Source organism: Pollicipes pollicipes, unplaced genomic scaffold (assembly GCF_011947565.3).
Source record: "Pollicipes pollicipes isolate AB1234 unplaced genomic scaffold, Ppol_2.1 Scaffold_5724;HRSCAF=6776_pilon_pilon_pilon, whole genome shotgun sequence".
In the NCBI taxonomy this organism is placed as follows: Eukaryota; Metazoa; Arthropoda; class Thecostraca; order Pollicipedomorpha; family Pollicipedidae; genus Pollicipes; species Pollicipes pollicipes.
This window is the reverse complement of record NW_023596746.1, coordinates 4,261,189-4,286,491: the sequence shown is the minus strand read 5'-3', so window position 1 is coordinate 4,286,491 and position 25,303 is coordinate 4,261,189. Positions and strand designations below refer to the sequence as shown.

The 25,303-nt window shown below is 61.5% G+C and overlaps 2 protein-coding genes across 2 annotated transcripts in view; one reads left to right on the top strand and one right to left on the bottom strand.

The window, feature by feature from the left end:
* Positions 1-24,259, top strand: part of LOC119102347 (intersectin-1-like) — a 27,400-nt gene extending 3,141 nt beyond the window's left edge. Inside the window, 23 exon segments of the mRNA XM_037225716.1 lie at positions 144-263; positions 695-818; positions 1,368-1,385; positions 2,197-2,288; positions 2,665-2,784; positions 4,114-4,164; positions 5,358-5,394; positions 5,662-5,825; positions 10,581-10,649; positions 10,651-10,716; positions 11,721-11,877; positions 12,377-12,465; positions 12,695-12,779; positions 16,073-16,083; positions 16,222-16,305; positions 17,015-17,194; positions 17,650-17,853; positions 18,457-18,540; positions 18,895-19,050; positions 19,383-19,403; positions 22,247-22,622; positions 23,028-23,108; positions 23,111-24,259. Of these exon segments, the coding sequence (XP_037081611.1) occupies positions 144-263; positions 695-818; positions 1,368-1,385; positions 2,197-2,288; positions 2,665-2,784; positions 4,114-4,164; positions 5,358-5,394; positions 5,662-5,825; positions 10,581-10,649; positions 10,651-10,716; positions 11,721-11,877; positions 12,377-12,465; positions 12,695-12,779; positions 16,073-16,083; positions 16,222-16,305; positions 17,015-17,194; positions 17,650-17,853; positions 18,457-18,540; positions 18,895-19,050; positions 19,383-19,403; positions 22,247-22,622; positions 23,028-23,108; positions 23,111-23,181 (2,460 nt within the window). The 3' untranslated portion in view covers positions 23,182-24,259.
* A 126-nt stretch (positions 24,260-24,385) lies between these two features.
* LOC119102346 (ATP-dependent (S)-NAD(P)H-hydrate dehydratase-like) overlaps positions 24,386-25,303 on the bottom strand; it is a 3,051-nt gene continuing 2,133 nt past the window's right edge. Inside the window, exon 2 of the mRNA XM_037225715.1 lies at positions 24,386-25,289. Coding sequence (XP_037081610.1) covers positions 24,756-25,289 — 534 coding nt within the window. The 3' untranslated portion in view covers positions 24,386-24,755. The remainder of the gene's footprint in view (positions 25,290-25,303) is intronic.

The window sequence follows — 25,303 nt, the reverse complement described above, 5'->3', positions numbered from 1 at the left end:
GCTCCTGCTCCTGTTGCGGTCCCTGTTCGGTCCCTGCTCCTGCTGTGGTCTCTGACCGGTGCTCCTGCTCTGCTGCGGTTCCGGACCCATGCTCCTGCCCCTGTGGCTGGGTCCCTGACCGTTGCTGCTGCTCCTGCTCACAGGAGCGCGCTCAGCTGGAGGCTCGTAACAAGCTGAACGACGCCAACAACCCGGTGCAGGCCGGCCTCGAGAGCGTCGCCATGAACTACGACAGCAAGACACATCATACAGCAGCTGCGCGAGCGCGTACAGGCCGGCGACTCCCCGGTGGGGCCGGTGCCACCTCCCTGTCTGTCCCGGCGGACTCCCTCCTCCCACTGGCCGGCTCTATATGCCATGAGCAGGGGGAATGTGCTTGGTGCTGGGTCGGTGCCGTTTGTCGCTTGTGTCCCGATTCCGCGCAGTATGTTTCTGGTTCACGTGATTCGAGCAGCGTTGATCATGAATAGTTCGGGAAGTGTTCAGGGGATAATTCTATTAAGACGGAAATTAATGCGCTTGAATATGCAGGGCCATACATAGAAACGGTTGCTGCCTATCCTATGCTAGCGTTAGTGTTCGGTCGCGACTGTTTCATGAGCTGGCAGGTCGTCTCCTTGCATGCCAGATCAGGCGTGATTATGATTAGCCACAGATGATGTGTCGCTAATAGATCGCGCGCGATGTGCTGCAGTGCGCCGAGAAAGAGGCTGAGCTGGAGGCGCAACTGGACCAGCTGAAGGAGATGAAGGACGTGCTGAACTCGCTGGTGGCCGGCTGCCAGGAGGTGCACGCGCAGTGGGAGCTGAAGCGGCGCAGCGTGCTGGAGCTGCGCCGCCCGGACGCCGCACCGCCGGACGCCGGTCAGTGGCCGCCTGCCCCGCCCCGCCCCGCCCTGGTCCCGGCCCCGTACCATAGCTAGCGAGCCCTCCCGGCACCGTAGCCTGTCAGTCAGTGTAGGCGGGCGAGAATGCCCCGTCCGCCCAGTGTAGCTCGCCGGGTATGCCGCGCACCGCACTCTGTGTGCCGTGCACGGGCGCCGCCTCACTCGATGTGTGCACGCGCCGCCAGCAGCGCCGCCCGCGCGCCGCTCAGCAGCACCACCAGCAGCCGCAGCAGCAGCAGCAGCACAGCAGCAGCAGCAACAGCAGCAGCAGCGCAACCGTCGCCGCCGCAGAAGCAGCAGCCACAGCCAGCGGCCTGGGCGGCCGACTTCAGCAGCGCCTGGGACGCGCCGCGCCAGCCGGCCGCTTCCTCCTCGGTCGCCGCCGACGTCTGGGGCGCACCGCCGGCCGCCGGTCCGTCCCCGGCCGCCGCGGACCCGTGGCTGCCGGCCGCGTCGCAGCCCGCCCCCGCCGCCGCCCCCGCCGCCGCGCCGCCCGCCGGTGAGACAGCCGCCGCGCAGGCGGTCGACGAGGCGCGGCCGCAGCACCGCCTGGCGACGCGACGGCGGCGGACTGCCGGAGGTGACGCGGGAGACACGTGCATGCTCTCATAACCCCTCCGATAGGCGTGGGAATGTGGCCCTTGCCGTTAGATACGTTAGTTGTGTGTACTTAGCCCTGTGATTTGGACCAGCACGCGTGCGTAGTCCCCGGTGAAGAATGCCGCGAGAGAAGGGAATGTTTACGCATGTATGACAGGTGGAATATCCCCCGGATGATGATCTCGATAAGATACTAGAGTAGCACTGCCGTCTCAGAGAGGAGAGGTGTGCGTGGCATCCTTACAAAGCAGGTCAGACGTATGAATCGAATCAGAAAATAGTGCGTTTGGGATGTGTAATTAAAGGTTGCCATCTTACAGCGTGATCATTGGGCTGCATTGTGGTATTGCTCAGGACATATTCATGTTAAGGACAGCGATTCGTGTCTGGCAGCGGGCCTCAATAGGGTGGGATATGCGGCAGACGTTTGTCCTGTTTGAGATGGGACAGCGGTAATCTCATAGCGATACGCCGATAACCAACAAACAACGCATATGTGGCGTCAGCACAGGTTTGCCACCATGCGATTGCTTGGCACTTGTCGTCAGTTTTTTTTTGCCATGGGTTGTCTCGTCAGCGGTCAACAGTGGTGTGTTGTACGATATCAGCCCACTATTCCGCCGTGTGTTGACCGACGCCGGCCGTTCGCGAAAGCCACTCCTCTATCAGTTCCGAACCGTCTGGACGGTCGCCTCCGCCTGCTGTTGCAGAGGGGTCCCGCAAGGTGGCGTACCGGGCGCTGTACGAGTTCCAGGGCCGCTCCGCCGACGAGGTCTCGTTCCAGCCGGGCGACATTGTCGTGGTGAGCGCGGCCGGCGTGTCTCGCGCGCGGCGCCTGAGCCCTGTGGCCTCCCGCTCCGGTAGCAGGCGTCTGTTGTGGCGGGTGGACGGCTGCAGATTCAAGAGCACTCGTCAAAGATGTCGGTGGAAGATAGCCAGTACCCCTCACCCTGCTCTGCGAGCGGTGCTTGTGGGTCGAGTGTACATCCTATGCTGTTATTGCTTTTCGATAGCTGATGCGTTGTCGGGATTTGCGGACCGCTGATAATATTGGTGTACGTGATGTTCATGAATTAAGCGCGGACTTCGTGCTGTTAGTACAAAACGACAGTGTTGCTGACGTCCTATCACCGGTGTGGACGCGCGCGGTTCTGACCCAGTGTCGGCTACCGTTGCAGATTAATCTGGACGCCAACCCGGAGCCGAACTGGCTGGAGGGCGAGGTCAACGGTCACGTGGGCTGGCTGCCGGAGTCTTACGTGGAGCCGGTCGACACGGCCACGCTCAGGTCAGTCGAGGTCGCGTGTGATGCGTCTGACCAGCTGGCGGGCGCCCGGCGTCTGCCGCCGGACGGGACGGGTGCAGTCCTACGTCAGACCAGCGAGCGGGCACCGGACGTGGCCGCGTGGCGGGACGGGTGCAGTCCTACGTCAGACCAGCGAGCGGGCACCGGACGTCGGCCGCCTGACGGGACGGGTGCTGTCCTACGTCAGACCAGCGGACGGGCACCGGACGTCGGCCGCCTGACGGGACGGGTGCTGTCCTACGTCAGACCAGCGGACGGGCACCGGATGTGGCCGCTTGGTGGGACGGGTGCAGTCCTACGTCAGACCAGCGGACGGGCACCGGATGTGGCCGCCTGGCGGGACGGGTGCAGTCCTACGTCAGACCAGCGGACGGGCACCGGATGTGGCCGCCTGGTGGGACGGGTGCAGTCCTACGTCAGACCAGCGGACGGGCACCGGATGTGGCCGCCTGGCGGGACGGGTGCAGTCCTACGTCAGACCAGCGGACGGGCACCGGACGTGGCCGCCTGGCGGGACGGGTGCAGTCCTACGTCAGACCAGCGGACGGGCACCGGATGTGGCCGCCTGCGGGACGGGTGCAGTCCTACGTCAGACCAGCGGACGGGCACCGGATGTGGCCGCCTGCGGGACGGGTGCAGTCCTACGTCAGACCAGCGGACGGGCACCGGATGTGGCCGCCTGGCGGGACGGGTGCAGTCCTACGTCAGACCAGCGGACGGGCACCGGAAGTCGGCCGCCTGGCGGGACGGGTGCAGTCCTACGTCAGACCAGCGGACGGGCACCGGATGTGGCCGCCTGGCGGGACGGGTGCTGTCCTACGTCAGACCCAGCGGAGCGGGCACCGGATTGTGGCCGCCTGGCGGGACGGGTGCTGTCCTACGTCAGACCAGCGGGCGGGCACCGGATGTGGCCGCCTGGCGGGACGGGTGCAGTCCTACGTCAGACCAGCGGGCGGGCACCGGATGTGGCCGCCTGGCGGGACGGGTGCGGCCCTACCCGCCCCAGGAGGCCGACGCCCCGGTGGGCGTGAGGCACAGCACGCCATGCCGTTACGTACGCTGCGGTGAAGGCTACACCGAGGCGGATGCCGGCCGCATCCACCATGTAGTCTGTCCAGGGAGGTTGTGGGAGGAGCTCGAGTGTGGCTGGAGCGTCGAGCCTTCAGCTCGACGCGCCAGCCACTGACGCGGCGTGCGAGCGACGCGGCACCGTCGGCTGCGCAGCCTGGCGCCGGCCGCGCGCCAGCCGGTGGGCCGGCCCCGTCCCGCGGCGTGACGGGCTCGCCGTCGGTGTCGGTGACGGTCTGCTCTGTGTTTGCAGCTCGTCGAGGGCGCGGCGCGGGCCTTCAACGGCGAGAACGCTCCGGCCCAGGTGAGACGGGTGAAACTCACCCGCCGTGTGTGGGGGGTGGTGGTTTCGTCCCTCTGGCGAAGGTGAGGGGGCCGACTCGCGCTGGGGCGGGGCCGCCGCTAGTGTTGTCCCCGGTCCCGGCACCTGGCACTGCGGGCTTTCCGTTTGTCCTGCGTTGGCGTGTGTGTGTGTGCGCGTGTGTGGGTGGTGTAGGCATTTCCGGCCACTTAACGGACGGCCGAGCGTTTGTTGGACAACACAGGGTCCGTTGTTACTGTTGAGCACCAACATCCTGCACGAAGTCCTTTTGTTGGTTTGTCTCCGTTTGCCTTGTAAATACGCACCTTTGCGCTACCTCGGACATGGTACTGACGATACCCCGCGCACTTCCCGGCGGCCTAACCTTGTGTGTTGCCGCCGGTGGCGAACGCTGAGACTGCCGCTTCTGGCAGCAACTCGGAGGCGTTGTTTCACCTTAATGTGGCCGAAATTTGTGCTGTGATATTGCCTACGTAGATTGGCTACACCAAATTGTGGCTTGGATCGGGCACGTTGGTAAGCGCCGTCGTGCTGCGCATAACGCGAAGACAACTTGAGCGTCGTAGGTTTTATATAACTGCACTCAAATCATTTTCACAACTGCCCACTTGTTGTGGGCGCTTCGCGTCTTTTAATAGCTCCAACTTGCCCGTTAATAAGTCCCACATGGAGGTGAGATATTGCCGCCCGCCGCTCTCACCGCTGCCCACCAATGACCGGCTTGGGATTCACGGCGCTTGCTACTGGCGCGCCGGTGCGCGCCTGCGTGTGCACGCGTTTGTGTGCGGGCCTGGTTGGCGGCTGACGCGGCACGCGTGCCCCCGTCCTCAGCCAGAAGAGCCGGGCCAGCCGGCAGAGCCGCCGGCGCCGCCCGCCTCAGACACGGAACAGGTACAGCCGTCTGAACCAGCTGGTGTCAGCACGCTTCTCGCCGTAACGCTGATGTGGGGAGAGGGGGGGGGGGGGGGAAGGGAGGGGGACAAAGCTGAAATCCTATACAACATATGAAATGAACGGCTTGCAGTCAGTAGTGTCAATATAGCGTGAAGTCAACGCCGAGAGTGGCAGACAGATAACTCTATTCTAGCCTTCGTCCACGTGTTTGCTTGATGTCTTGTGCGAGGTCGGTGTCGGTGACGGCGGCAGCGTCTGACAGCTGTCTCGTTCGTTCGCAGGCTCCGGCGACCGGGCCGCAGCCAGCTTCCGGGGCCAGTACGTACCCTCTGCTCAGGAAAGACGCTGTCCTTGGCGTAACCACTTGTGACACCCGCGTGGCGTCCGTCACGCCCACCAATCGCCTTTCGAACGTAGACTCGCGCGGCTGTTGGTTCCGGAGTGCACTGCGACAGCTCTTCGATGCAGCTCCAAACTGGCGTGCCGCGGCTCCGGACTGCTGGCGGAGCCGACGCACCGGGCGCGGCGCGTCTGTGCGCCCTCCCGGCGCGTCCTCTCCGTGACCCGTCCCCCGCCCGCCCGCAGGCCGCCACGTGGCGCTGTACACCTACGAGTCGACCGAGCCGGGCGACCTGCTCTTCCAGCAGGGCGACGTGATCCAGGTCACCGAGAAGCATGGCGAGTGGTGGACGGGCACCCTCAACGGCGTCACCGGCATCTTCCCCTCCAACTACGTGCAGCAGATCGAGGTGGGTCGGCGGCGGGCCGACGCCGGGCGGGCCGGGCTCGCGCCGGGGCCGCTGGGCGCCAGTGGGGCTGCGGCACGCGGGCGACGTCCGCACGGTACCGGCCGGCCCCGGGCCGCGGTGTGCCGCTAACCCGGTGTTCACTGCACGCCGACAGACTGACCCGGGCGTGCGCACACACGAACGGCATCCGCCGACGCCGGCGCGGTTTCTGCAGCCACCCGCACCAGTCTCATTTCGTTCGTCACTTTGTCTCGACGGACGTTTTTGCCCGTGCTGCGTGCATGTTACGGTCTGTTCACACGTGCGTTTTTTGCGTGTCCGACGCTTCCGTCGTACATCTGCCGGCGCCGTACTTTTGATAAAGGCGTTATACTTTTGGGCAGCTGTCGCCACTGCACATAAGACGTGCTTTCGTCTCCCATCTTTCGTCTAGTCACGCTGAGCGTTCTTTTCGAGCAGGGGAGCTCGGAAGTTTGAACTGCATGTTCAAAGCCTGGTACGCAATCTATGGCAATCATATTTCTGGACGATTGGTGGCAGCTTATGGGGTGCCACCTTCTTTTATTCCTGTACGTTGACCCGATGGTTTAGGCGAACATTTGGAACTAGCATATTACTTACCTTGCGACGAGAAGGCCGTCTTCTATTCCAGTTTAAACTGAATTGCGACGAGAAGCCCGTCTTGGATTGCAGCTTATGTACCACAGAACACGCGGGCATGTACCATGCGTCACACGTTTTCTCATGACGTCACGTATTTTCACGCGTTCGACGCGCGTCCCGAAAAGCAGCCCGTGTGAACAGACCATTCGGGTGGCTGCGGAAACAGTGGCCCGGTCACACTGCGCCTGTGGCGCCCGCCCCTAGCTAACACGCAGCTTGCTTGGTCCGCCCCGCTGCCTGGGACCAGACGTCCTCCACAGCCGCAGCCTCCAGCGCCGGCCCTGCCGCCGCCGCCGCCGCCGCCGCCGCCGCCTCCGCCGCCGTCGCCCAGGTAGGTGTCGTCGCGCGCGCGCAGGGCCGACCACGGGCGTGGGAGGCCGCGGGCGTGACACTAACGTGCCGGCCGGCCGGTGGTCACAGGAGGCGGAGCCGTCGCCGCAGCCGCAGCCGCAGCCGTCGCCGCTCATCATGGAGCAGCGCGGGCAGGCCGACCAGGTGTGTGGCAGAGCGAGACGGAGCCGCGGGTGGTGGTGTCACTGGTGCTCTGGTGGTGGGCACGTCTGCACCGCGGCCGGTGCCGGGGCCGCGGGTGGTGGTGTCACTGGTGCTCTGGTGGTGGGGACGTCTGCACCGCGGCCGGTGCCGGGGCCGCGGCTGGTGGTGTCACTGGTGCTCTGGTGGTGGGCACGTCTGCACCGCGGCCGGTGCGGCGGCGTCGCGATCCGGTCCCTGTTGACTCGCTGTGCGGGCTGCTTGGAGGGCGTGCGTAGCTCCCAGGTGTTCGTGCCGTCTCATGGAGTCTGTGTACTTCGGTGTCGTCGTCTGCCCGGCGGTGTTGGGCTGGATGTTTATCGGATGTTTCTTGGGCAGATCTTGCCGTTGGGCAGATGTGTCCCCATGTTTTCGAGACCAGCGTCATGACGTAAAGGTTGAGAACGAACAGGCAGCCATTTAAAGCACGGCAGTTGTCACGAACGCTGCGCCAATTCCTTGGTACATGTCTTTTTTGAACGCACGGCGGCGTGGAAACGCTCGCCGTCAATCAATGCTGCTGCAACCGTTTCTAGGTTCAGAACGTAGGGCCTAACCTACTTCCTGTGCCAGAGCGGAGAGACAAGGAAAGTACTGACGGCTTGCCGCGGGCATGTCTTTTCCGCGGCGGCCTCGGGCTCTGTGTCCCTAGTCTCGGTGTCCCATCGCGTGTCACCACCGCCTTCTCAGCTCTGTGCGGCGACTCTGCTTTGTTGGCTAGAGCTGCGTCATGCCTCTCTTCTCGGCTCCTGTGCCGGGCGGTTACGTTGTCCGTGTACACCGGTATCAGCGGGCGGCTTGTGCTGTGAACATTGTACCGCTTGTATTGTGACCGGCGAACTGCTAACTGGCAAACGGGCGCCGCCGGTGTGGCCTCCTACCCTCGCTGCTGTCTTGCCTCCCCGCCCCGCCCCCCCCCCCCCCCCCCTCCTCCCTGGTGCCCGGTAGCCCTGGACTGACATCAGTGCCCTGTAGCATCCTGTCCCGGGTGTCCCTTGGGACTGACTGCACAACGCTGGCAGCGGCCCGTGGATCCGTGCGGCCCCGATCCCCTCAGGTCCCGTCGAGTCCCCTGCGGCCCCCTCTAGCTCCTGCCCCCACGGAATCCCCGAGAATCACTTCACCTCCCCGCCCTTCCCCTCGGCCCTCCCCTCCCCTCCCCTCCCCTCCCCTTCCTCCCTCCTTTCCTCCCCCTCCTCCCTCCCTCTCTCTCTCTCTTCTCTCTCTCTCTCTCTCTCTCTCTCCTTCTCATCTCTCTCCTCTATCTCTCTCTCCTCTCCTCCTCCTCCTCCTCCTCCTCTCCTCCTCCTCCTCCTCCTCCTCCTCCTCCTCCTCTCTCCTCCTCCTCCTCCTCCTCCTCCCTCCTCCTCCTCCTCCTCTCCTCCTCCTCCTCCTCCTCCTCCTCCTCCTCCTCCTCCTCCTCCTCCTCCTCCTCCTCCTCCTCCTCCTCCTCCTCCTCCTCCTCCTCCTCCTCCTCCTCCTCCTCCTCCTCCTCCTCCCTCCTCCTCCTCGTCTCGGTTCCGTCTTGCCTCACCGGTCCTTAGCGAGGCATTCACGGGACGACAGAAATAGCAGTTTTCCGACGGCTGCAACCTTCCCAGCCATCTTCTTCACGCCCCCGTCCCGTGGCGCGACAACGTAGACCCGACGTTGTCGGCCGCGTGGCGGCTGCTCGTCGCCCTCGCCGCCCCGCCTGCGCGCGCCCTGTGCTAAAGACCCGCCCGTCCGCGCCTGTCGGAGCGCCGTACGGAGCGTCGCTAACAGCCCGCCTGTGTCTGTCCGCCCCGTCCCGCGTCAGCCCGAGCCCAGCCGGCCTCCCAAAGCGACCGGGGTCTGCCGGGCGCCCAGCGTCAAGGTACCGTGCGGGCCTGCTGCGCCGCAGTCCCGCACCCGCAGCCGCACCCGCACCGGCACCGGCACCCGCAACCGTACCCGCACCCGTACCCGCACCCCGCTCGGCATGCAGACCGGTGCCGTTGGCGGCTGTGTAGTGTACAGTGAGCCGACGCCTGCGTTGGCGCCGCCTCGGCGTGAGGCGGGGCTTGGCGGCCGGCCGCTGGCTCGGCTCGCCGCTCTGGCCGCCGCGGCGCGCGGCTGTGCGCCGATAGCTCAGTTAGGCGATGCCAGCGCCAAGCATGCACATAGAGCCCCATCTCAGGATTTGATCCCAGTATCCCATAAGCATGGAACCGGATGGGATCGTGGTGTCAACCGTAGGATCTGTGCACATGTATTCTCGCGCTATTTTGGCGTAGGCAGCGATTTTGCCGTGTTGCTTGGTTGTTTATCGTGTGTCGTTGAGAGCAGTCGATTGGTTTGAGTCCAGTGACCGGCTTGGGGAGGGTGAGTGTCGTCGTCGGCCGCTCCGTCAGCTGGGACGCGCTCCTCCGGCCTCGGCAGTCTTGCCACGCAGTCGGCAACACCGGTCACCTACTTAAAGCTTATTCCGCATCGTTAAGCTGCAGGGCATAGCGAGACTGAGGGGCAGGACCCCACAGCGCGCGCAGGGCCCCAACTGCATGTGCGCTACTGTTATGTGCATGCTCATAACATAGAATGTTGCAATGCAGAGCAGATTCCAATTACACTATTGTAGTTTAAGAGACACGCAGTGTTTTAAACAGGTAGTATGTCGATTGTTAAAGTCAGAGCATTTTCGGTTGGCCCCAAATTACGACCATTGATATACGCTCAGGCTTTAACATCGCCCATTACTGGTTATTGAAAGCACTGCGTTTCTCTATCAGTGCCTTTGATATGCGTTAAATTAATCATGTTTCAACGTCGCCAGCAGTATCGCCGTTTGGCGGTGTTACGAAGCTCGAGCATCCTGATCTGTTCCTGCATGTGACGTCTGCCAACTTTCATTTGCAACTGAGCTTAATCACGGGCATTTTGTCGCTTTGTGGTTTCAGCGATTGCTTGATGGCCACAGACTTTACGTCTGTAATATCCAGGTGTGCGTTGTAAATGCCTAATTTCTTTTTGTCGCCGCAGCATATATTCGTGCTATCCGTATTCTTTTCATTGGTGCTCCATTTCATGATCGTTCTAACCCACGCAGTGCGTGACATAGAAATATTTCATGCACCTCGACAAGTTTCCATCCAGGGCATGTATATACATATATACGCCGTATATATATATATATATATATATATATATATATATATATATATATATATATATATATATACCTTGGGTATGGGGCTGGATAACTTTACTCATGTCACATTAATGTCCACCACAAACGGTTGCGTTTAGGTCATCATGCATTCACCATACATTGATGATGCCTGCTCGCACTGTGCCGCTGCCCCGGCCATGCCCCTCTGTCAGAGACCGGACGTGTCCCGAGTCCTGTCGTTACGTGGCGCATCACTCCACCCACGTCTCCAGTTCCTCCGCGCCGTCGCTCCGTCCGTCCCGCTCCACCTGCCGCGCGCACCATCCGCGTCCAGCGCGTCACGAGCACGGTCACAGCCGGCCCGCGCCGGGCGGCGCGGGCCCGAGCCCCGGCGGCCGCGGCGCCAGCTGACCGGGCCCGCCAACCTGCCACAGAAGCGGAAGGGCGAGGTGGCCGTGGCGATCGCGCCCTACGAGGCCACCAGCTCCGAGCAGCTGACGCTCGGGCCGCGGCCAGCTGGTCATGGTGCGCAAGAAGTCGGAGACGGGCTGGTGGGAGGGTGAGATCCAGGTGAGGCCCCCGGGTGTTGGGGGCGGCCGACGGTAATCGGGCCGTGCTGGTGGAAGGGCGAGATCCAGTTGAGGCCCCGGGGTGTTGGGACGGCCGACGGTAATCGGGCCGTGCTGGTGGGAGGGCGAGATCCAGGTGAGGCCCCGGGGTGTTGGGACGGCCGACGGTAATCGGGCCGGACCGGTGCCATCCAAGCCAGCTAGCATCTGGGAGCAAGTGCTGACAGTCAAGTGACGTTGCAGTCAACTTTGCGGATGGTTCTATGCTTCATGTGTAAAAGCTTGTGCTGCACACCTCATCTCACTAGGTAACTCCCATGCTTCTCAATCCGTGTTTGACCCTTCTGGTCCGTTACTGACTTCTTCAGTGAGGAACTCGCTTGTCCATGGAAGAAATGTTCTGGCCCCTTACTCCCAAATCAGTTTTGTTCTCCCAATCCAGTGCTGACCTCACTGGGTTGTTACTACCTCTTCCCCTTTCCCCTCCCCCCCCCCCCGCACGCACTACGTTTCATTATTCTCACGGGCGTGTGTTTCAGAAACTAGAGGGGCTTAGGCCTGAAGAAGGGCAGGATTGTGGACAGGATCGAAAGGTCTTCAGGATAGCTATTTCAGTTCAAAACCCCATATAAATGTGAAAACACTCCCTTCAACCATTCCAGTCTACGGCAGGCTCCGCAGTGCATAGCCTCCGTACTTCAATGGTGCCCTGACCCGTCCGGTGCCGACCCGGCGGCCCGGCGCTAACCCGTCCGGTGCCGACCCGGCGGCCCGACGCTGACCCGTCCGGTGCCGACCCGGCGGCCCGACGCTGACCCGTCCGGTGCCGACCCGGCGGCCCGGCGCTGACCCGTCCGGTGCCGACCCGGCGGCCCGGCGCTGACCCGTCCGGTGCCGACCCGGCGGCCCGGCGCTAACCCGTCCGGTGCCGACCCGGCGGCCCGACGCTGACCCGTCCGGTGCCGACCCGGCGGCCCGGCGCTGACCCGTCCGCCTGCTCCTCAGATGCGCGGCAAGCAGCGCCAGGTGGGCTGGTTCCCGGCGTCCTTCGTTAAGCTGAAGACGTCGCGCCGCATGTCGATCCCGGACGAGACGGAGCCACCGATGCCGGACGCGCAGTGTCCGGGAGACGCGCCGGCGCCCGACCCCGGCGCGCCCAAAGGTGCCGCGCGCCGGACCGGAGCCACGCAGGGGGGGGGGGGGGGGGAGGCAGACGGAGCCACCGATGCCCGACGATCAGTGTCCGGGAGACGCGCCGGCGCCCCACCCCGGCGCGCCCAAAGGTGCCGCGCACCGACCGGGGTCACGCGGGCGAGGGAGGGCGAGGGAGGCAGACGACGGCGTGATGCAGCTGCCTGAAGCGACGTAGGCACGGGGTTTGCTGCCCGGAGTGGCAGCGTGTACTGCGGTTTTTCTGGAGGTCACGCTGGCTTTTTGTGGCTTGTTTTGGAAGCGATAGACTCCAGTTTTTTAAACCGTTTTTGCAGTCGTCGGGGTGCACTTGTATTTTTTTGTCGCGTTTGTGAAAGCCGTTTGTTGCCAAGTAGTTGTCAGCCGTTTAATGTTTTGTTTGATGGGGTATTGGTGTGACCCTCATGTCGGTATTTATGAGGTTCATTCGCCGCGTAAGCAGGCGTTTTGAAGGCGGCGTGACGTTTCAGAGCTGGTGGTGGCCCAGTTCCCGTACGCGGCGCAGAACGACGACGAGCTCACGTTCCAGGCCGACGACGTTATCTCCGTCGTCAACAAGGTGAAGCAGAACAGCCGGAACAGCGCGCCGCGAGGGAGACCGAAAGCGAGACCACGGCGGTCGGTCGAACTGTGCCGTGAATCGCATCTGGCTTTCGCGTGTGCCATTTGCGATGAAGCCGCGACATAACCGAGGGGCGCGGGACTGTGGTGTGTCGTCGCTCGTGGTATCCCCCGGACCGGGGACGGGTGGCGGCTCGTAACCCGACGGTCCCGCCCCCTGCCTCCAGGACGACACGGCCTGGTGGAAGGGTGAGCTGAACGGCATCGTCGGCCTCTTCCCTTCCAACTACGTGGCGCCCAAGACGGCCCAATGTGAGTACGCGAACGGCTGAGTACTCCCGGCACTGGCGCGGTGCAGTAGTGGGCAGCGGACTGTAGCGGGAGGTTTGACCTACCGACGACGAATGACTGGCCAGCACGCAATTTGTTGCACACCCCCTGCGATCCTGGCAGAATCCTCCCAGATCCCCGTCCTTGGTGTTTTGTGTTAGTGGCACGGCTGTTGTCATCTGTGGTAAACCGTCGGCTCGGCCTGAGACAGACGTCCGTCGTTCAGACATGCTTCGTGACCCTTGGACCGTTCTGTCAGTGACAGCCGTCGGCGCCGGAGGGGTTCGCTCGCACCCTCTGGTCCAGTGTGGTTTGCTGTGTGGATGAATGCGCATGCGCACCGTAGCTCAGCCTCTGTGCCATGTGGACACGTGCACTCGCTGAGAGTCGCTGGACATGTAGCGGACAAACGCTCGCCGACGGCAGACACGGTGACGAGGGCGTTCCACAGTCCGCATGCAGCAACCGTGGCCGTTCCGAGTCCTGCTCTAACCAGGCTTCTAGCTTAGCTATCAACAATGCCACAATACCTGCACGGCAGCAGTGGGCTTCATCTATTGACTTGACGTGCCATTTCATGTTTGCGGAGTATGACGGTAAATCATTGCTGAGATCCGGCCTGTCTGCACAAGTCATCTCGAAGTAAACTATCTTGGAGCCCCCCCCCCCCCTTGCGCTCCGCCGGCCGCGCCGCGGCGCCCGTGGAACGCCCTCTGACGCTGGACTCTGTTCCGCAGGACTGACTGGTTAGACGCTGACTGTTGGCGGCGCGCGGCCGCCGCGCCGTCGCGCCGCCTCGACCTCTGTCGACCCCGGCCGCCGCGGTCGCCGTCTCGCCCTCACGCGCTCTCTCCTCTCTCTCGCGCCTGTGCGTCTGTCGGTGTCGTCTCGTCTGTGTCGGCTCGTGGCTGTCCGTCAGAGTCGCGGCCCGTTCCGGCGCCAGCCGCGGGCGCGCGCTCCCTCTCCCGCCGTCTGTCTGTAGCGTAGCGCTCTCACCTGCGGCGGCAGCTCCGCCGGCCGGCGCCCACTCGGCGCTCGGCCCGCCGGCGGCTTTGTTGTGACGGTTTTACGGTTGGTTGACGCGTTTTGCTTGGTTGGGCCGCCGCGCTGCGCCCGCTCCGCTCCGACACGAGATCTGAGTTGCGCTGTGGCCGTCGCCGCTCCGGCGGTGGTGATGCGAGGGAGCGGGCGACTGGATGCCAGGCTCAGTCTGTTGTTGGATTACGCTTAAACAGAGGCCGCGTTTATCCGTCTTTTGTTCGGTAGAGTGCTGCTGGTAGAGGCGAGGGCGGTCGTCAGAGGCCGTCGTATTATTCCATTTGTGTACCTTTGATGTTGTTTGAGTCAAGATAGTCGCCGGTGGAGTGGATGCGTAGCGAGTCGTGGTGATGTAGGTTTATATCACTGTGCGTGGTTCTGGTTGTGGAGGTTCGGGTAGGCGCGCGGAACGTGGTATGTGCCATGGGTAGCGTTGGATTCAAACAAGGTTATTGGCTATTCTGTTTGAATGAACAGCGTGCGAAGTGACATGTCATGAGCCAGTTACTTGGTTTCCCAGTTATATACTGCCCTGTTCCTAAGGCAGAAATCGGTGGTGCATATTGGTTACATATGGCGACGAGCTGACCCCGCAGCGGTTCGTTCACTGTTTATGGCGCTGTAAGCACCGTGGGATTTTCATAGGCCGCCTATTATCCAGATTATGATGATGGGAAGCTGACGTGTCTCACTATACCGTTGCGTCTCCTGACGGCCTGGTCATACAACTGTTTAATCTGATAATACCCGGTTCGTTACGTGACTATATGGTCTTAGACTCGCTGTATATCCGGATTAGCCGCGGCGTGATTCCTCACGCTCGGTCATCGGGCCTCCTGCATTTCCTTAGCACCTCTGGGGTATCGGCTGATTCTAGGTGATCAGAAGCGTTGAACATTCTGCACCCCTTGAGGGTACCCTGCTCTGTCGGCTCGTCCTTCCGCAATGCGATCCTCACTGAGCTGGTTGGGCGGCTCTTAATGGCGCTTAGTTGGGTTGCTTGCTGGTTTCCTACCGCAATCAGTCGGGGCACACAGTTAGTCATGTCTTCGCCACACGCCGCTGTACGCTTGGAGGACGCTGCCAGCCGCGCAGCCTGCTCTGCTGCACACCGTAGACCCGTCGTGGCACTCTCTACGCATAATACCACTCGCTCTGTCGTGGAACACGCTGTTCGTACGAGTGTGCCAGTAGCCTCGATGGTGCGTGGCTCCGCGGATTAGTCGGGTGATACGATTTCCACGTTATCCTAGTGTTATTTATTCGGTGTGGGGCGCGGGTAGCGGTGCTGGCGCAGCTGGCCGTCCTGTGACCTCGCCACGGCCTCTTCCACTGCTCGCCTGTCGCGGCGTCGCTGCCTGCTGCCCCCGTATTATGTGTCGGTGTAATACACGGTAATGCACTCGGCGGTGTGTGTCGTCTCCCGCCGGTGGTGATAAGACCACTGGGTTCTTAGGAGATCGCTGGACGGCAAGTGGGCGTTAGGCCCTGGGGCGGCGACGTCAGCTGTCGATAACGGCCAATAACGCTGCGTGAAGACAGCGTTTACACAGGACGTGGAGCCGTTTTCAGTGGTTGGGATTTAGCTCAGCACGGGCAAGGGCGAGTCTGTTGGGGTTCCTACAGACTTAGGTGCCAGCTGTACCAACCCGGTCGCCTTTTAGCCCGCGTTGACTGGCGCGTTCTGGTGGGTTTGTTCGCGGCTGCGACGCAACGTCCCCGCCGCGCGCCCGTCCAGTGTCACCGTGCCGCCACTCAGGCCCGCCTGTACACTGATGCCGGGAGTCGTCTGGGCGTTTGTCTACTCCCAGCCGACCCCCGCAGCCGGGGGCGCCGCCCCGGCCGGACGGCGGCGACTCTGCTGCACCGCCACGGCGGTCCGCACGGATCGCGGGCACGCTCGCAAGCTCGTCGTGTCCCCATGCCGACGACCGGATCCCTCCGGCGTAGAGGCTGCGCTAGTGGTTAGTTATACTGTGGGCTGGCTGCGCGCGTGGCCACGGCCCACGCGCCACTTGGTCTCATGACGTGGTCTCACAGCGCTACCACGCGTGTAAGCCCCCTGGCACGTGCATTGATGCATGGTAGATGGTGCTGGGCGCTGCCGGTCCCCACGAAGCCCTGTACGTGCCTTGTGTCGTGAGGACGGCTGCTTGGGTTCAAATGAGGAACCCACACGCCCCGGTGCCGCTTCCCAGTCTGACCCACACCCACCTCTGGCCACTGCGCCGGCCCAGCGCCGCCGCTGGTGGGGTGGCCCAGCTGACCACCGGCGCGCCTCCGCTCTCCAGACGAGGCCGACTCGCCGCCGGGCTGGTCCGAGCACGGCGGCAGCCCGGCGGAGGAGGAGGCGCCGCGCTCGCCGCACGAGCCGCCGCCGAGCGAGGAGGAGCGCCAGCGCCAGGAGGCCATCGCCGAGCTGATCGACAGCGAGCAGAGCTACCTGACCAGCATGTCGCTCGTCACAGAGGTCAGTCTCGGCGGCCGGCTGTGTGCCGCACTCTGACCTTCCCAGCGGCCCGCGACCGCCGCCGTTTGTAGAGCCGGGCAGTCAAACTGTGACGAACCTCGCCGTAACGACGTGTAAAGTTCTCGCCTGGCAACATCCGATGTGAATGTCCGCTTATCTCAGGAGCGCAAAGTGGCACTTCATTCGGACGCTGACAGCTGTGGTGGGCCTTCAGACGGGTTCCCAATTTGTAAACAAGGTACACTGAAGACGACGTCGCTGGTATTCTCGTCAGCACTGGATTCGAATGTTATCGAGATTTGCGACTGGCGGGCTGCTGTGAACTGTCAGATGGCCCAGCGGGGTCTCCTCTACCGCAGGCGTTCCGGTGCCCCCTGGTGTCGTCCGTCCCTGACCGTGCCCTCTCCCTCTGCCGCAGGTGTTCCGGTGCCCCCTGGTGTCGTCCGTCCCTGACCGTGCCCTCTCCCTCTGCCGCAGGTGTTCCGGCGCCCCCTGGTGTCGTCCGTCCCTGACCGTGCCCTCCCCTCTGCCGCAGGTGTTCCAGCGCCCCCTGGTGTCGTCCGTTCCTGACCGTGCCCTCCCCTCTCGCGCAGATGTTCTGGCGCATTTGGTGTCGTCCGTACCTGAGCGTGACCTCCCCTCTGCCGCAGGTGTTCCGGCGCCCCCTGGTGTCGTCCGTCCCTGAGCGTGCCCTCTCCCTCTGCCGCAGGTGTTCCGGCGCCCCCTGGTGTCGGAAGGCGTGCTGACGCGGGAGGAGGCGCGCGTGCTGTTCGTCAACTGGCCTGACCTGGTCAAGGCGAGCCGGAAGCTGATGGTGGCCTTCCGCGTGCGTCGGAAGATGTCGGCTGGCGGCGTCATCCACCTGATCGGTGACATCCTGTGCGAGAACGTGAGTCGATGCCGGGAGCACCGCCGAGACGGCCGACGCGGTACAGACGCGGGACGTCTGGACATGGGGCGCTGTCTGGTGGAACAGGAACATGAAACGGCTGGAGCTTCCGTGGATTCTGTGGGGCTTTTGGCGAACGGTTGACGGAACTGTGGATTGGTGGGACTTTGGGTTGGCTTTCCATTCAAGCTGCTCGCACTTGGATTGACATTTTTCCTGGTCTAGCTCTGTCTTTCTCTGCCTCCGGTTCTGAGTGAGTTTTACAGGACCTGAATTTATAGCCAAAGTGTTTCCTTCATGGTCATACCACGTTTACGTCGTTTGCGACGCCTCAATACTGCACATCACTTGCTGGTCTCCATCCGATGCAGATTCAGACTATAGAACGTTAACGCGCCACCTATCGTGCCGCCTCCAGACTGCAGAACGTTAATGTGCCTCCTCGTTTCTTGCAGCTGCCGAACATGACGTCCTACATGCGGTTCTGCAGCTGCCAGCTGCGCGCCGCCACGCTGCTGCAACGCAAAGTGCAATACCCGCGTTTTGACGAGGCCGTGCGCCGCTGCCAGAGCGACCCGCGGGCCGCCGGTATGCCGCTGAGCAGCTTCCTGCTCAAGCCCACCCAGCGCGTCACCAAGTACCCCCTGCTGCTGAAACAGGTCAGTGATCGGACCCACCCAATGCGTCACCAGGTACCCCCTGCTGCTAAAACAGGTCAGTGATCGGACCCACCCAATGCGTCACCAAGTACCCCGTGCTGCTGAAACAGGTCTGATCGGACCCACCCAGCGCGTCATCAAGTACCCCCGCTGAAACAGGTCAGTGGTCAGACCTGCCCAGCGCGCCACCGAGTACCCCCTGCTGCTGAAACATGTCAGTGATCAGACCCACCCAGTGCTTTACCAGGTACCCCCTGCTGCTAAAACAGGTCAGTGATCGACCCACCCAGCGCTTCACCAAGTGCCCCCTGCTGCTGAAACAGGTCAGTGATCAGACCCACCCAGTGCCTCCTGCTGATCTGAAACATGTCAAAGGTCAGACCCACCCAGCGCGTCACCAAGTACCCCCTGCTGAGCTGAAACAGGTCAGTGATCGGACGCACCTAGTGCTTCACCAGATACCCCCAGCTCGATCTCCGCTGTCGCGAGGGCTACCACGAGCACCGTTGAGTACCACGGCCGGCAGCGGTGCACCCTCTGGCACGTGTCTCTGTGTTCTGTCGCGGCGCGCCTGCCCTGTGCTGACCACGTGTCATTCGCCAGATTCTCAAGTACACCGGCGCCGGCCACCCGGACCGAGCGAACCTGGAGGAGGCGCTGGTCCGGGCCGAGGAGCTGTGCAGAGAGGTGAGGCGGCGTGCGCACCGGCCGGCCGCCGGTCACGTGACCGTTTGGGGACTCGAACCGGGCCTAAAAAGGTCTCAGCACAGCACTGCTGGCTTGTGCACGGTGTCCCTCGATGAGCGCCGGGTGGCACTTAATGAGTGGTGCTCTTGATCGTCGCCATGTCATCGTGGTAGTGCCGTCTTCGATGCACCCAGACGTGTCGTGGTGCTCTGGCCCAGGATGCCGCCGTCTTATCGGAGCAGTGTCACCATGTGTCGCTCGGACATGGAACCGCCAGACGCGACGTGCCGCGCCGTGCTGTGCCGTGTCGTGCCGTGCCGTGCCGTGGATCGACGCTCTCCGCCGCGCGGTCAGGTGAACGAGGGCGTTCGGGAGCAGCAGAACTCGGACCGCCTCGAGTGGATGCAGGAGCACATCGACTGCTCCGACATCCCCGAGCGCATCGTCTTCAACTCCATGACCAACTCGGCCGGGCCGCGCCGGCTCATCCACTTCGGCCTGCTGAAGAAGGTCCGTTGTCGCCGCAGCTGGCCGACCCGGCGCTGGGAGGCTGTGGCACGGCTGGACGAGCGTCGGTGATGCCAGGCTTTTTGTTCGTTCTTGTCCCCGCGGCGCATTTGACACCTTTTGTCCATGGTGGTAACTTATCTTGTTGACATGGCTCGTATAACAAGTATCTTCCCTCTTACCTCCGCGAAATATTTCAGTGTTGAATGTTGGATGGTGATGCAGGAACAGGACTGCCAAACTTACATCGATGGCAGTTGCGTTGTTAGTGGCTGCTGTTGCAACTCGTGGCGTGATGTAAGGATCCAGCTGTAGCGCGCGAGGCCGTGTTTCAGACTAAGAGTGGGAGAGAGGTGGTAGCTTTTCTCTTCAAACGACTTCGTGATGCTGACCACGCCCGGAAAGCCGCTGGGCAATGTGAGTCAGCTGGAGTTCGACAGGAATCTCTCCAACCTCAAGTTCAAATTGTACAAAAAGGTGAGAAAATGAGTTATTCGGGTTTGTACCGAGGTTGAGCCTGACCTTTTTGTTTTCTCGTCGAAATTTTTCTCCTTCACCGGATGCAGAGACTCCCTATCCACCCGCCTTCTAAAAAACTAATATTGTTGGGGCTAACGATAACAGACGGACGTTTTGTCAAGGGCTGCACGGGATGGGTCTTTTAGCATTGTTTTTTTTTCTTTAGTTTTTATGGGAGGAAATGCCATGAGCGAGGATGCGCTTTTTTGGCGTTAACGAGCGCCTCCTTGGGATTGGCCATTATTTTGCCTGCCTTTACGGTGGTGGCGGTTGGGGGGGGGGGGAGGGGGCGGGGGGAGAGGCAGCGTGGATTAAGCTCAAAACCGTATCTTACATTTTTGTCCCAATATTTCGGTACGTTGGCAATGGTTGATAATCTCTTGGCGACTTTCAACTTCGCGTGGCACTGCGCGATACGGATATGTCGGAAATGATAAACATTGGTTCTGTCCCCTAACTTAGCAGCTTACACTGTTTCCATCAAACCACGACCCGCCCGGGCTTACACCTCCCAGAGCTGTGACAGCAGACCCTGGATGTCTGCCAGCGGCGGCGTCCGACTTCACGCGGCCCTGACCGGCATGCCTACTGTTCCTTGGCTAGTTGGAGGTGTCGCCGCCGGAGGACGACTCGGACGCGCTGTGCTGACCTGTTCCGGTCACGTGATCTCGCTGACCGCAAGCAATCGTGTGGCGCGCGACCTCTGGCTGAAGCAGCTGCTGGCCGCCCAGGACAACGTTCAAGAGCCGGGAGCAGTGCGAGCTGCAGCGGCAGCACTCTCGTGAGTGACGGCCGCCGTCGCCGACGCTCGCGCGCGCCGGACGGGACACGGGAGGGGAGGGAGCGTGGCGGGTGGGCGCACCTCGCAGACACGTGCGTGGTGTGATGCATTTTTGCGGGCGGTGCGCGGGCTGGGGTTGAGTTGCACGATTGAGGGTGGGTGGGGTGTGTTGCTGGCTCGGGAGGCTAAAATAGTCATTGCTCTGAATGGAACTATCAGATCGGCGAAACTGTTCAAATATTCCTGTCATAACCGAAGCTTCTCAAATATTTTTGAACTGTCTCAATGAATCGACGCGTCTCAGTGCCGAGGCTTGCATTGGGAGACATGACGTTTGGTATGGTAATATCACAGTCTAGCTGACATGCTCCGACAATTGTATTCTTGAGTATCTACCCCACATTTATCTGCACCGACGCCTGAGACACCGACATAGCCTCCGGTCTGGTCTACCACCTCACCGCCGCCTGGCGCGTGTCCGGCGTGTGTGGTGCGTGCCGCTAACCGGGCCTGGGACGCAGGGGAGGCCAAGTTTGCCGCGTGCGGCCGCCTCCTGGTGTTCATCATGTCGGCCAATCGGCTAGTGTCCGCCGGGCCAGACGGTAAGCACGTGTGCACCCCGCTGCATGCTGACTGCCTGCTCTGCCCCTAGTCTATAGGCGGCCGCGGGGGCACTTGCTAGTCACTGTGTATCGCGCCACGCACCTGGAAGCACGCGACCGAAACGGTAAATATGACTAATGCCTTTCCACGCATGCCGCACCACTAATGCTTGTCCTGATGTCCCGATGCCTTGCCGCGAGTTGGTCCGAGCTGAGTCGAAAGTTTTGTTGTGACAGCTAAAACGTCCATTACATTTTTCGTGCTGTGGAATTTCAAATGTTCCCGGAAGGAAATTGTCATATTTCAGGGACATGTTATCCGTTACCATAAATGCCCACCTCTTGACATGTTTCAAGCGGTTTCGCTATGTTGAAGGGAGAAATTTGCTAGGAATGGTAATGGCTACATGACCGATTTAAATGATGTCGACTGGCTCCTGGAGAATGTTTTGTTTCTACGAACATTTAGCCAGTTAGCCCCACTTGATAATGGTCGGAGACAAAAAGCTTGTTCGATGTTCGTGTCGTTCACGATTTTGATAGCGAAACAGAGTCTATGACGTGTTAAGGATCAATCTTTACCTTACAACTAGCAGCCCCGTCCAGTCCTTTGAAACGGGAGATGTAACTTGAAACTACCTGAGAAATTCGTGCATGGTTCCGTGAAACGTTCCAATGTTGCGAGCCGCTTTATTGCTGCTTGCCGTTTGACACGGCCGGGTCAAAAGCTAGGCCGTGTGCTTCCATTCATGGTTTGTATACTTGGTCACATCGGAATACCGGAGTCCTGGGGCAAGGTTCCTTGATCCCTTTTGTTCCTTTGGTTTGGCATGAGCTGTGCTGTGCTGTCACGGTGTGGGGGTTTTATGGTTGTTTCTGTCCGGGAAATGGTTAAAACGATATCCTTCCGCAGCATCTGTACCAATGCTGGATACAAGCACGTTAACAGGGGATCCGATAATTTAGATTACGCGTTATGCTCAGAGACGTTTTATGACACTTTTGGTGAGCCAACTTCAACCTTGCTGCATGAATGCAAGGGCGCATGGAACTGCGAAGGGACCGATGTCGTTGAATTGGAAACATTTGGAAATGGACGATGAACAAAAATGCAAATGCACGCGTTCATCATGCTCATTTTCCACCGGGCCTTTCTCGCATCGAACGAAAGAATATCCGTTCGATCGCTTCATGTGCCAATGTTTGCCTGACCGAATCATACCGTATCGCGGCGGCACTGCGTCGGTGGATGTCGCACTGAGATGTGCAGAACACTGTGACTGTGGGACATGTTTAAGCGCTCACAAAGCGTCCATCTGAGCCGAGTGCGGGAGATCCCTTGATGTACAAGACCGTTGCGGAACAACCCGTCCGTCGACCACCCTCTGGAGCTGACTGGGCGGGGCGCGTTCCGTCTGTAAGCCAGCAGCGAGACGCACGGTCGCCCGCGCCAGGGGGCGCTCCGAGCCGTGCCTCACCCCTCTCCCTCTCGCGGCCAGGCAAGAGCGACCCGTACTGCGAGCTGACCATGGGCAGCCAGGTGCAGCGCACGCCAGTCATCGAGAGCACGCTCAACCCGCGCTGGAACCACAGCATGCAGTTCCTGGTCAAGGACATCCGCGACGACGTGCTCTGCATCTCGGTGTTCGACCGGGACCATTTCTCGCCCAACGGTGAGAGGGGGACGCTGGTGGCTGTCTGCGAGGTGGTGTGTGGGAGGGATCGCGTCGTAAAGCGCAGTCAGGCTTCTCGCACCCCGGCCAACCGGCTGTGTTCACTTCAGCAATGCAGCTTGCGAATGAAAGTCTGGGCAATCATCTTCCATTAGAATGAAGGACGGGGGAGTGGGGCCCGTGGTCCATCGCTTGAAAATGTTGCTGTCGTAGAAGTGAGGAACATGTGGGTAGTGAGTGCGTTATTCGCTCGCCGTTTTAGTGCCATTGGGCCGCCGGCGGCCGCGGGTGGCCGCGGGTTTGCTGATCCTGTTCCCAGCACACCTGCCACCAAACCACCGACCCCGCGACCCATCCGTGACCCGTGGGTGTGGCGCACCGCTGACCGGTGGCGGCTTGCGGCAGAGTTCCTGGGCCGCACCGAACTGCGCGTCTCGGACGTGCACAACGACAGCCAGCGCTACCGCGGCCCCATCATCAAGCGACTGCGCTGCACGAGGTCAGACGCGGCGAGGTCGACCTCAAGCTCGACCTGCAGCTGTTCGTTGACCGGTGCTAGTGCCGCCGCCGGCCGGTGGCGGAGCGAGTCTGCCCCTGCACCGACGCCGGTGGCGCCAGGCGGGCGCCCAGTCCGGAAGGGAGGGACAGCTCGCAGCTCGGGTAGCGTTACAGGCCGAGCTGGCCAGCCTCGAGACTCCCGAGACCTCCCGAGGCCTCCCGAGGCCTCCCGAGACCTCGGTCTGGCGACTGATCTCGGCGGCGAGTTGGTGGCCGTGGTTTTGGGACGGGCTGGAGCGGACCAACGAGGTGGGCGGATGCGCCTCGGCCGCGACGGAGCCGTGATGATGGATGGCTGTTTCAATGGCGAGGGACGGTGGAGACAGTGGCGAATTTCGCCTCATCCCTGTTCCAAATACGGCAGTGTGTCTCACTGGCTGACATCAGCTGGCCAGCATGGCTCTGATGTTGGCTGTGCTGCTGGTTTTGTGACGGGGTGCTACGAACCCCACGAGACAGAAATGTCAACGCTTCGCTCGTCTGCGCCAAGTGGGGATGGAACAGCTGGACCAGGCTGCGTAGTCAGCTGATAAGGGTAACCAGTGAAGACGGCTGGACTAGTCAGTCTAAATGACGACATCACGGCTGTCTGTAGCCTTTGTGTAGTTGTCCTCTTACACAGGCTCGGGAGACCCTCAGCGCTCCCAGACATTGCGGTATTGTCTGGTCTTCACCTGGCGCTGTCTTCGCTACCCGTCACTTGTTGTCGTTATGGTCCGTTTTGGACCGTTGAAGTTCATGTAGTTTTGAGTTTAGGCATCCCTCTCATGTGTTCCACGGCGGGTGTTGAGTATCAGCTTGTTGCCTGTTTCCTGCAAGCTGTCACTGCATGGCTTCTACAGAATGCTTGCTGCCAGAGAGCTTCGTGTCCTCTTTTTGGAGGAAACAGACCATGTTCTACGTCCGTATGTTGTTCAACAGCCGGGAATTCGGCGTCTCTTGGTTCAAGTCGTACTGTGTTTAGGATGACTGTTGAGATATGTTCAAACTTCAGACTGGGACGGCCGTCAAAAGGTAGCTGTCGGCATCTGGTCGGAACGCACAATGTTTTGAGGATCGCGTATGTACACGGAAGGCTCTGCGGCTCCGGCGTCATCGAAGTAGTTACCAATTTTGTTCGCGTAGGTACCGCATTGTGGTGAAACCGTGATATCTGCATTTTTCGAGATTTACCTTTGGTGTCGGTCCGCCAGTCACAGACGGCATGAGATTGTGTTCGTACCGTATTCGTTACTTCAGTACCTTTTTTGCGCGTTTGTGAATGAATAGTAATCGCTCACATCTTGCCGTATCATTGGGTTCACCAACAAGAACACATGGAAACAGTACGTCTCCAGCAATATGTTATATTAGAAGATATGCAATCTCGGGAAGCATTGCGGCTAAAACAACCCACACGACAATTGGTAATTACCGTGTCAAACGCCCGGTCGGTATATCACTTGGCTGCTTCCGTCGCCATCTGCTGTCTTCAGCACAAACCCACCAGCGCCGGAGGTGAGCGCGAGCTGCGTCCCACCGGCAGACGCTACCCCCTCCTACCCCCGACCCAGCCACCGCGCCCGCCGGCGCAACTCACTTCTCCAGCAGCTGCTCGAAGGCCGGGTGCACCTGCGCCAGCATGTCACTCGCCAGCATACTGCGCCCCAGCCGCTCAAACGTGAGCCGAGAGGCGCGCCGGGTCAGTGCGCATGCGCCGTAGGCGGCCAGCAGGCGGGGGTCGACGGCCAGCGACTGGTTGGCGCTCCTGGTCCAGTGGAGCAGCGTGCCCAGCGTGCCGGCCAGCAGGTCGCCCTGGCCGCCGCAGCGGCGCGGACTGCTGGGCTCGGCGCACCACAGCGCGGTGTCGCCGCACGCCAGCAGGTCCTTGTGGCCCTTCTTCACCAGCGCCACGTCGCCGAGCTCGCGCGAGAGGGCGCGCGCGTGCTGCTCGCCGTAACAGTCGACGTCGAGCTCCTCATGCATGACGGCCTTGTAGAGGCGGGCGAACTCGATGGCGTTGGGCGTGAGCACGGCGCTGTGGTAGCCCCTCACCAGGTCAGGCTGTTGCGTCAGCAGCCACAGCGCATCCGCGTCGAACACCATCGGCAGCTCGAGCGGGCGCAGCGCCTCGACCAGCCGCG